This window comes from Oncorhynchus nerka, linkage group LG5 (genome assembly GCF_034236695.1).
Source record: "Oncorhynchus nerka isolate Pitt River linkage group LG5, Oner_Uvic_2.0, whole genome shotgun sequence".
Lineage (NCBI taxonomy): Eukaryota > Metazoa > Chordata > Actinopteri > Salmoniformes > Salmonidae > Oncorhynchus > Oncorhynchus nerka.
In genome coordinates, this window is record NC_088400.1 from 1325039 (window position 1) to 1337310 (window position 12272).

The following is a 12272-nucleotide window of genomic DNA, read 5'->3' on the forward strand; positions in this document are numbered from 1 at the left end:
AGTGAGTACCGACACTGCCCCTGAGTGAGTACCGACACTGCCCCTGAGTGTCTACCCCTGAGTACCGACACTGCCCCCGAATACCGACACTGCCCCGAGTACCGACACTGCCCCGAGTACCTACACTGCCCCGTGTACCGACACTGTACCAACACTGTACCAACACTGCCCCGAGTGCCAACACTGTACCAACACTGCCCCCGAAGTGCCAACACTGTACCGACACTGCCCCCGAGTGCCAACACTGTACCGACACTGCCCCCGAGTGTGTCGGCCCCTGTACCGACACTGCCCCTGTACCGACACTGCCCCCCACTGTTTTTGAGATGGGGCTGGTCTCTGCTATCCTTGTGGGTAAAGTCCCCCTGCTTCCATATATTCATACTATCATGAACATTAGTGTGTTAGTTTGACAGGAGAGTAGGAGCATACATCACTGTACCGACACTGCCCCCGAGTACCAACACTGTACCGACACTGCCCCCGAGTACCAACACTGTACCAACACTGCCCCCGAGTACCAACACTGCCCCTGTGTACCGACACTGTACCAACACTGCCCCCGAGTACCAACACTGCCCCTGAGTGCCGACACTGTACCGACACTGCCCCAGTACCGACACTGCCCCCCGAGTGCCCCAGAGTACCGACACTGCCCCGAGTACCGACACTGCCCCAGAGTACCGACACTGCCCCGAGTACCGACACTGCCCCTGTGTACCGACACTGTACCAACACTGCCCCCGAGTACCGACACTGTACCAACACTGCCCCCGAGTACCGACACTGTACCAACACTGCCCCTGAGTACCAACACTGTACCAACACTGCCCCTGAGTACCAACACTGCCCCCGAGTACCAACACTGTACCAACACTGCCCCTGAGTACCAACACTGCCCCCGAGTGAGTACCGACACTGCCCCTGTACCGACACTGCCCCGAGTGACCAACACTGCCCCTGTACCGACGCTGCCCCTGTACCGACGCTGCCCCTGTACCGACGCTGCCCCTGTACCGACACTGCCCCCGAGTACCGACACTGCCCCCGAGTACCGACACTGCCCCCGAGTACCGACACTGTACCGACACTGCCCCTGTACCGACACTGTACCGACACTGCCCCTGTACCGACACTGCCCCGAGTACCGACACTGCCCCAGTACCGACACTGCCCCCGAGTACCGACACTGCCCCTGTACCGTCACTGCCCCTGTACCGACACTGCCCCTGTACCGACACTGCCCCTGTACCGACACTGCCCCGTGCACCGACACTGCCCCGAGTACCGACACTGCCCCCGAGTACCGACACTGCCCCCGAGTACCGACACTGCCCCCAGTACCGACACTGCCCCCGAGTGCCCCGAGTACCGACATTGCCCCCGAGTACCGACACTGTACCAACACTGCCCCTGAGTGAGTACCGACACTGCCCCTGAGTGAGTACCGACACTGCCCCTGAGTGTCTACCCCTGAGTACCGACACTGCCCCCGAGTACCGACACTGTACCAACACTGCCCCTGAGTGAGTACCGACACTGCCCCTGAGTGAGTACCGACACTGCCCCTGAGTGTCTACCCCTGAGTACCGACACTGCCCCCGAGTACCGACACCGACACTGCCCCCGAGTACCTACACTGCCCCGTGTACCGACACTGTACCTACACTGCCCCCGTGTACCGACACTGTACCAACACTGCCCCCGAGTACCGACACTGCCCCCGTGTACCGACACTGTACCAACACTGCCCCCGAGTACCAACACTGCCCCCGAGTGCCAACACTGTACCAACACTGCCCCCGAGTGCCAACACTGTACCAACACTGCCCCCGAGTACCAACACTGTACCAACACTGCCCCTGAGTACCAACACTGCCCCGAGTACCAACACTGTACCAACACTGCCCCTGAGTGAGTACCGACACTGCCCCCGAGTACCAACACTGCCCCTGCGCCCCGAGTACCGACGCTGCCCCAGTACCGACGCTGCCCCCGAGTACCGACGCTGCCCCCGAGTACCGACGCTGCCCCTGTACCGACACTGCCCCTGTACCGACACTGCCCCTGAGTGTCTGCCCCTGTGTACAGACACTGCCCCTGTGTACAGACACTGCCCCTGTGTACAGACACTGCCCCTGTGTACAGACACTGTCCCTGTGTACAGACACTGCCCCTGAGTACCGACACTACCGACACTGCCCCTGAGTACCAACACTGTACCGACACTGCCCCTGTGTACTGACACTGCCCCTGAGTACCAACACTGTACCAACACTGCCCCTGTGTGCCAACACTGCCCCTGTGTGCCAACACTGCCCCTGTGTCAACACTGCCCCTGAGTACCAACACTGCCCCTGAGTACCAACACTGCCCCTGTGTACCAACACTGTACCAACACTGCCCCTGAGTGAGTACCGACACTGCCCCTGAGTGAGTACCGACAATGCCCGAGTGAGTACCGACACTGCCCCTGTACCGACACTGCCCCTGAGTGAGTACCGACACTGCCCCTGTACTGTAGTCTTAAACGGGGTATAATCTTAACAACTTGGACCTGCTCAAATGTAACAATGTCCTTTTCCCAAATCTTTAATTCCGCCCATCCTCGACCCCAAGACTTGTTCGCAGGCCGTCATTGAAAATAAGAATTTGTTCAAAACTGATTAGCCAAGTTAAATAAAGTTGAAATAAACACCATGATAACCTAGTTGATCCTGCCCTCTGTTTTGATTCCCTAGTTGATCCTGCCCTCTGTTTTGATTCCCTAGTTGATCCTGCCCTGTTTTGATTCCCTAGTTGATCCTGCCCTGTGTTTTGATTCCCTAGTTGATCCTGCGTTTTGACTCCCCAGTTGATCCTGCGTTTTGACTCCCCAGTTGATCCTGCGTTTTGACTCCCCAGTTGATCCTGCCGTGTGTTTTGACTCCCCAGGTGATCCTGCCGTGCGTTTTGACTCCCCAGGTGATCCTGCCCTGCGTTTTGACTCCCCAGGTGATCCTGCCCTGCGTTTTGACTCCCCAGTTGATCCTGCGTTTTGACTCCCCAGTTGATCCTGCGTTTTGACTCCCCAGTTGATCCTGCGTTTTGACTCCCCAGGTGATCCTGCCCTGCGTTTTGACTCTCCAGGTGATCCTGCCCTGCGTTTTGACTCCCCAGGTGATCCTGCCCTGCGTTTTGACTCCCCAGGTGATCCTGCCCTGCGTTTTGACTCCCCAGGTGATCCTGCCCTGCGTTTTGACTCCCCAGGTGATCCTGCCCTGCGTTTTGACTCCCCAGGTGATCCTGCCCTGCGTTTTGACTCCCCAGGTGATCCTGCGTTTTGACTCCCCAGGTGATCCTGCGTTTTGACTCCCCAGGTGATCCTGCGTTTTGACTCCCCAGGTGATCCTGCCCTGCGTTTTGACTCCCCAGGTGATCCTGCCCTGCGTTTTGACTCCCCAGGTGATCCTGCCCTGCGTTTTGACTCCCCAGGTGATCCTGCCCTGCGTTTTGACTCCCCAGGTGATCCTGCCCTGCGTTTTGACTCCCCAGGTGATCCTGCCCTGCGTTTTGACTCCCCAGGTGATCCTGCCCTGCGTTTTGACTCCCCAGTTGATCCTGCCCTGCGTTTTGACTCCCCAGGTGATCCTGCCCTGCGTTTTGACTCCCCAGGTGATCCTGCCCTGCGTTTTGACTCCCCAGTTGGTTTTGACTCCAGTTGATCCTGCGTTTTGACTCCCCAGTTGATCCTGCCCTGCGTTTTGACTCCCCAGTTGATCCTGCGTTTTGACTCCCCAGTTGATCCTGCCCTGCGTTTTGACTCCCCAGTTGATCCTGCCCTGCGTTTTGACTCCCCAGTTGATCCTGCCCTGCGTTTTGACTCCCCAGGTGATCCTGCCCTGCGTTTTGACTCCCCAGTTGATCCTGCGTTTTGACTCCCCAGTTGATCCTGCGTTTTGACTCCCCAGTTGATCCTGCGTTTTGACTGCCCAGTTGATCCTGCCCTGCGTTTTGACTCCCCAGTTGATCCTGCGTTTTGACTCCCCAGTTGATCCTGCCCTGCGTTTCTCGATTGTCCTACGGAAAAGATGCAGTTGTGCAAACAGTGAGCTGTTTTATAAGTTAGTACATGATCATGGGCAAAAATATTAGAGACTCAGAATATGGATTTATATTCTATGAACACTTTAAACGCCCAAGGTCAATGTCAGCACCCTCTTGGAAATCGAATTATCGTAATACAATACCCATAAATACCTGCCTGTTTAAGCCAGAGGTATCTGTTATTTTTACACTGGATGCGTCTCAATATATATGTCGACTTCTGCATCTGGTGAAAGGTGTCAGGGCTAGAGCAGGGGTTGTCAGATTATCCCCAAATCACGTCTTCTCACGTCTCTGGAGTCCGAGTGGTTTGGGTGACTCTCAGGAACACGATGGTGTTCTCCGTTTTGTTCTACAACCCCACCACAAGCGTCTTGGGCCTCGTCTGAAGTCGGTACAGCTGATCTGCCAACTTCTGTCTGAACAGTTTGGGCTACACTGGCGTGGTTTTGATCTAGGATGCCCACAGGCCTCACAAGACTCATCTGAAGGTCCCCAGGTACCAGGTAAACATTTCTATGGAAGTCCACCACATGACCAAAAGTATGTGGACACCTGCTTGTCCAACATCTTATTCCTAAATCATGGGCATTAATATGGAGTTGGTCCCCCTTTGCAGCTGTAACAGCCTCCACTCTTCTGGGAATACTTTTTACTAGATGTTGGAACATTGATGCAGAGACTTGCTTCCGTTCAGCCACGAGACCATTAGTGAGGTCGGGGCACTGATGTTGGGGGTGATTAGGCCTGGCTCGCATTCGGAGTTCCAATTCATCCCAAAGGTGTTAATTGGGGTTGAGGTCAGGGTTCTGTGCAGCCAAGTCAAGTTCTTCCACACCAATCTAGACAAACTATTTCTGTATGGACCTCTTTGTGCACGGTGGTATTGTCATGCTGAAACATAAAAAGGCCCCCCCAAACTGTTGCCGCAAAGTTGGAAGCACAGAATCGTCTAGAATGTTATTGTATGCTGTTGTGTTTAAGATGTTCCTTCACTGGGACTAAGGGGCCTAGTCCCATCCATGGAAAAACATCCCCAGACCATTATTCCTCCTCCACCAAACTTTACAGTTGGCACGATGCATTGCGGCAGGTAGCGTTCTTCTGGCATCCGCCAAACCCAGATTTGTCCGTCAGAATGCCAGATGATGAAGCGTGATTCACACACCGCCATTTTATCCATGACAGTTTGAATGCACAGAGACACCGTGACAAGATCCTCAGGCCCATTGTCGTATGACGTAGAGTTGATCAGGCTGTGGATTGTGGTATGTTGTCCCATTCCTCTTCGATGGCTGTGTGTTGTTGGACATTGCCGGGAACTGGAACGTGGACACCTGCTTGTCCAACAGTTTTATCTTCCAGGAATTGTGTACAGATCTTTGCTACATGGGGCCGCCTCAGGATCTCGTCTGTTCAAAGTTGATATCAGCAAACCGCTTGCCCACACTACGCCAGACATGTGGTCTGCCATCTGCCCGGTACAGTCGGTTAGGAAGTCTGTCACGACGCCGAACTGCAGTCGGGTCAAGATCCTGGTGAGGACGACGAGCACACAGATGAGCTTAACTGACACTGATTCTGACAGTTTGTACAAATCCACAGTTTAGGGAGCAGAGTGAACAGTCTATGGGTTAGGTGGCTGGAGTCTTTATATTCTAATAGTGTTCTCTACCTGGTGAGACTAATGGCTCGTCTTGTTTTTCTCCTGATGTTCTAGCTTGGTAATGTCTTTATATTCTAATAGTGTTCTCTACCTGGTGAGACTAATGGCTCGTCTTGTTTTTCTCCTGATGTTCTAGCTTGGTAATGTCTTTATATTCTAATAGTGTTCTCTACCTGGTGAGACTAATGGCTCGTCTTGTTTTTCTCCTGATGTTCTAGCTTGGTAATGTCTTTATATTCTAATAGTGTTCTCTACCTGGTGAGACTAATGGCTCGTCTTGTTTTTCTCCTGATGTTCTAGCTTGGTAATGTCTTTATATTCTAATAGTGTTCTCTACCTGGTGAGACTAATGGCTCGTCTTGTTTTTCTCCTGATGTTCTAGCTTGGTGTAATGTCTTTATATTCTAATAGTGTTCTCTACCTGGTGAGACTAATGGCTCGTCTTGTTTTTCTCCTGATGTTCTAGCTTGGTGTAATGTCTTTATATTCTAATAGTGTTCTCTACCTGGTGAGACTAATGGCTCGTCTTGTTTTTCTCCTGATGTTCTGCTCTGTTCTAGCTATAGTCATACGTTGTAATGATAGCTTGGTAATGTCTTCATCCACCTCCCAGTTTGATGTCTTTCTCCCTCTTTACTCAGCATTATGTTTCCCTCTTTTCTACAATATTAAAATGTCTCTCTCTCTCCTCAGTATTATAAATGCGGGGTGGAATTTGCTGCGGTGACTCTGGGTACTCTGGGAGCGTATACCGCCTTCACCATTGCTGTCACACAGTGGAGGTACTGTCCACTAGGTTGTTGTTGTTGACAGATGTCCTTCACCGTAGCTAACCGTTTGGTGTTCATTGTACTAGGTAAATGCAGTGCCTTCAGAAAGCATTCAGACCCATTGACTTTTTCCACATTTTGATATGTTGCAGCCTTATTCCAAATTAGATGAGGATTTCAAGACGGTTGGAAAAACCTTCCAGGTGAAGCTGGTTGAGAGAATGCTACTTTGAAAAATCTGAAATTATATTTTCATTTGTTTTAACAACTTTTTTTGGTTACTACATGATTCCATATGTGTTATTTCATAGTGTTGATGTCTTCACTATTATTCTACAATGTAGAAAATAGTAAAAATAAAGAAAAAACCCTTTAAGGATTAGGTGTGGCCAAACTTCTGACTGATACTGTAAATGTAATATTTCAGTTTATTTTTATATTTTTATACATTTTCTAAAAAAAAATCTAAACTTTTGCTTTGACGTCATGGGGTGTTGTGTTTTGGGGCGTTTCAACATTGATGAGGAAAAAAGGCTGTAACGTAAATAAATGGAAAAGGGGTCTGAATACATACCGAATGCTCTGAATGTGGTTGGCCTAGCTATAGCTAGCAGTTTAGAAAAGCTGAAGTGACCTTGTCCTGTGAATTCTTCCCAGCTGTGTAACCCTTGTCGTCCATCTTGTTCTCTAGGACTCGGTTCAGGATAGAGATGAACAAGGCAGACAACGAGGCAGGAAACGCTGCTATTGACTCTTTACTCAACTATGAGACCGTTAAGGTGAGACCGCTCCTTCTCCACCTCTCCTTCTCCACCTTTCTTCTCCGCCTAAATCGCCTGCTGCTCAGTGACATGGATAGATATTCATGTTATTTGGAGGAATTAATCCACCCCCCTGCCCAGACATCTGCAATATCCCCCCCTGCCCAGACATCTGCAATATCCCCCTGCCCAGACATCTGCAATATCCCCCTGCCCAGACATCTGCAATATCCCCCCTGCCCAGACATCTGCAATATCCTCCCCCTGCCCAGACATCTGCAATATCCTGCCCCCCTGCCCAGACATCTGCAATATCCCCCCAAATCCCCCTGCCCAGACATCTGCAATACCCCCTGCCCAGACATCTGCAATATCCCCCTGCCCAGACATCTGCAATATCCCCCCCCAGACATCTGCAATATCCCCCCTGCCCAGACATCTGCAATATCCCCCCTGCCCAGACATCTGCAATATCCCCCTGCCCAGACATCTGCAATATCCTCCCCTGCCCAGACATCTGCCCAGACATCTGCAATATCCCCCCTGCCCAGACATCTGCAATATCCCCCCTGCCCAGACATCCAATATCCCCCCTGCCCAGACATCTGCAATATCCCCCCTGCCCAGACATCTGCAATATCCCCCCTGCCCAGACATCCACAATATCCCCCCTGCCCAGACATCTGCAACATCCCCTGCCCAGACATCCCCCCCCCTGCCCAGACATCCACAATACCCCCTGCCCAGACATCCAATATCCCCCCTGCCCAGACATCCACAATACCCCCCCCCCTGCCCAGACATCTGCAATATCCTCCCCTGCCCAGACATCTGCAATATCCCCCCTGCCCAGACATCTGCAATATCCTCCCCTGCCCAGACATCTGCAATATCCCCCCTGCCCAGACATCCGCAATACCCCCTGCCCAGACATCTACAATACCCCCTGCCCAGACATCCACAATACCCCCCCCTGCCCAGACATCCACAATACCCCCCCCTGCCCAGACATCCACAATACCCCCTCCCCTGCCCAGACATCCGCCCCCCGCCCAGACATCCACAATACCCCCCGCCCAGACATCACAATACCCCCCCCGCCCAGACATCCACAATACCCCCCCCCCCCAGACATCACAATACCCCCTGCCCAGACATCTGCAATACCCCCCCTGCCCAGACATCACAATACCCCCTCCCCTGCCCAGACATCCACAATACCCCCCCCCTGCCCAGACATCCACAATACCCCCTCCCCCCCGCCCAGACATCACAATACCCCCTCCCCTGCCCAGACATCGCAATACCCCCGCCCAGACATCCACAATACCCCCCGCCCAGACCAATATGCTACAATACCCCCTGCCCAGACATCAGTGCAATACCCCCTGCCCAGACATCCTTTACCCCCCTACCCAGACATCTGCTATACCCCCTCCCCCCGCCCAGACATCCACAATACCCCCCCTAGTTGAGAGACATCTTTACCCCCCCTACCCAGACATAGGCAATAGTTACCCAGACATCCTTTATTTAACCAGACATAGGCAATTACCCCCCCAGACATCCACCTTTATTTACCCAGACATACCCCTCCCTGCCCAGACATCCTTTATTTAACCAGACATCCACAATACCCCCCCGCCCAGACATCTTTACCCCCCCGCCCAGACACCAGGTACCCCCCCGGCCAGACATCCACAACACCCCCTTTACATCCAGGTACCCCCCTGCCCAGACATCCACAATATTTCCCAGCCCAGACATTGAGAACACCCCCTCCCCTGCCCAGACATTATTTAACCAGGTACCCCCTCCCCCAGCCCAGACATCCACAATGCCCCCTCCCCTGCCCAGAGGTACCCCCGCCCAGACATCCACAATACCCCCCCCGCCCAGACAACCAGGTAGCCCAGACATCCACTTTATTTAACCAGACATCCGCAATACCCCCCCTGCCCAGACACCTTTATTTACCCAGACATCTGCTAGTTGCCCAGACATCCTTTATTTAACCAGGTAGGCCAGTTGAGAACACCTTTACCCAGGTACCCCCTACCCAGACACACCTTTATTTAACCAGCCCAGACATCCACAACACCCCTATTTAACCAGGACAGGCAATACCCCCTACCCAGACACCTTTACCCCCTACCCAGACATCTGCAATACCCCCCAGACACCTTTATTACCCCCAGACATCCAGGTACCCCCCCTACCCAGACACACTTTATCCCCTGCCCAGACATAGGCTACCCCCCCGCCCAGACATCCACAATACCCCCCGCCCAGAGTTGAGAACACCTTTATTTACCCCCAGCCCAGACATCCAGTTGACCCCCCCGCCCAGACATCCACAATACCCCCTGGTAGACATCAGTTGCCCAGACACACTTTATTTGCCCAGACATAGGCTAGTTGCCCAGACACACAATACCCCCTAACCAGACATAGGCTAGTTGAGACACCTTTATTTAACCAGACATCTGCAACACCTTTATTTAACCAGACATCCACAAGTTGCCCAGACATCCTTTATTTAACCCCCTACCCAGACATGAGAACACCTTTATTTAACCAGACATCTGCAAGTTGAGACATCCTTTATTGCCCCCCCAGACATCCACAGTTACCCCCCTACCCAGACACCTTTATTTACCCCCCCCAGCCCAGACATCCACAATACCCCCCCCCCAGACATCCACAATTTACCCCCAGACATCCACAATACCCCCCTACCCAGACATCCACAATACCCCCTACCCAGACATCTGCAATAACCCCCTACCCAGACATCCACAATAACCCCCTACCCAGACATCTGAGAACTACCCAGACATCTGCAATACCCCCCCAGACATCCACAATACCCCCTACCAGACATCCACTTTATTTAACCAGACATAGGCTAGTTACCCAGACATCCTTTATTTAACCAGACATAGGCTACCCCCTACCCAGACACCTTTATTTAACCAGACATCCGCTAGTTACCCAGACATCTTATTTACCCAGACATTGAATACCCCCCTACCCAGACATCAGGTAGGCTACCCAGACATCTTTATTTACCCAGACATAGGCAATACCCCCCCTACCCAGACATCTTTATTTAACCCCCTACCCAGACATTGAGAACCCCTTTCTCCAGCACATGTACAGGTGTTATCACAGTGTTTAATAGTCACAACCAATTTTTTTATTTTATTTATTTCACCTTTATTTAACCAGGTAGGCTAGTTGAGAACACCTTTATTTAACCAGGTAGGCTAGTTGAGAACACCTTTATTTAACCAGGTAGGCTAGTTGAGAACACCTTTATTTAACCAGGTAGGCTAGTTGAGAACACCTTTATTTAACCAGGTAGGCAAGTTGAGAACAAGTTCTCATTTACAATTGCGACCTGGCCAAGATAAAGCAAAGCAGTTCGACACATACAACGACACAGAGTTACACATGGAGTAAAACAAACATACAGTCAATAATACAGTATAAACAAGTCTATATACGATGTGAGCAAATGAGGTGAGAAGGGAGGTAAAGGCAAAAAAGGCCATGGTGGCAAAGTAAATACAATATATCAAGTAAAACACTGGACTGGTAGTTTTGCAATGGAAGAATGTGCAAAGTATAAATAAATATAATGGGGTGCAAAGGAGCAAAATAAATAAATAAATTAAATACAGTTGGGAAAGAGGTAGTTGTTTGGGCTAAATTATAGGTGGGCTATGTTCAGGTGCAGTAATCTGTAAGATGCTCTGACAGTTGGTGCTTAAAGCTAGTGAGGGAGATAAGTGTTTCCAGTTTAAGAGATTTTTGTAGTTCGTTCCAGTCATTGGCAGCAGAGAACTGGAAGGAGAGGCGGCCAAAGAAAGAATTGGTTTTGGGGGTGACTAGAGAGATATACCTGCTGGAGCGTGTGCTACAGGTGGGAGATGCTATGGTGACCAGCGAGCTGAGATAAGGGGGGACTTTACCTAGCAGGGTCTTGTAGATGACATGGAGCCAGTGGGTTTGGCGACGAGTATGAAGCGAGGGCCAGCCAACGAGAGCGTACAGGTCGCAATGGTGGGTAGTATATGGGGCTTTGGTGACAAAACGGATAGCACTGTGATAGACTGCATCCAATTTGTTGAGTAGGGTATTGGAGGCTATTTTGTAAATGACATCGCCAAAGTCGAGGATTGGTAGGATGGTCAATTTTACAAGGGTATGTTTTGCAGCATGAGTGAAGGATGCTTTGTTGCGAAATAGGAAGCCAATTCTAGATTTAACTTTGGATTGGAGATGTTTGATATGGGTCTGGAAGGAGAGTTTACAGTCTAACCAGACACCTAAGTATTTGTAGTTGTCCACGTATTCTAAGTCAGAGCCGTCCAGAGTAGTGATGGTGTCCTGGTGGGCAGGCAGTCGGCACCTAATGGTGTCCCTGTTGGCAGGCAGTCGGCACCTAATGGTGTCCTGGTGGGCAGGCAGTCGGCACCTAATGGTGTCCTGGTGGGAAAGCAGTCGGCACCTAATGGTGTCCTGGTGGGAAGGCAGTCGGCACCTAATGGTGTCCTGGTGGGCAGGCAGTCGGCACCTAATGGTGTCCTGGAGGGAGTACAGGAGGGGACTGAGGACGCACCCTGGTGTTTAGGAGGTAATGTTGCCTACCTTCACCACCTGGAGGCGGCCCGTCAGGAAGTCCAGGACCCAGTTTTTACAGACCCAGGGCTGTGAGCTTTGTAATTAACTTAAAGGACATTATGGTGTTGAAGGCCGAGCTGTAGTCGATGAACATCATTCTCACACATGCATTTATTTAGTCCAGGTGGGTAAGGGCAGTGTGCATTGCATTGTGAAAAGACTCTGGGGATGAGCATGCACCTCTATGTACCATTGTTCCTCTTTAGTGCAAATAAAAGCCTTGAGTGGTGAGTTGATGCAATTCCAAGTCAGGAAGACATCAAACTCAGACTAAAAAGAAAGGTTTTATTACCCCATATA

The 12272-nt window shown here is 51.4% G+C and overlaps 1 protein-coding gene across 1 annotated transcript in view; it reads left to right on the forward strand.

The window, feature by feature from the left end:
• LOC115123880 (iron-sulfur clusters transporter ABCB7, mitochondrial-like) overlaps positions 1–12272 on the forward strand; it is a 96232-nt gene that overhangs the window by 33248 nt on the left and 50712 nt on the right. Inside the window, exons 3-4 of the mRNA XM_065019009.1 lie at positions 6446–6534; positions 7214–7301. Coding sequence (XP_064875081.1) covers positions 6446–6534; positions 7214–7301 — 177 coding nt within the window. The remainder of the gene's footprint in view (positions 1–6445; positions 6535–7213; positions 7302–12272) is intronic.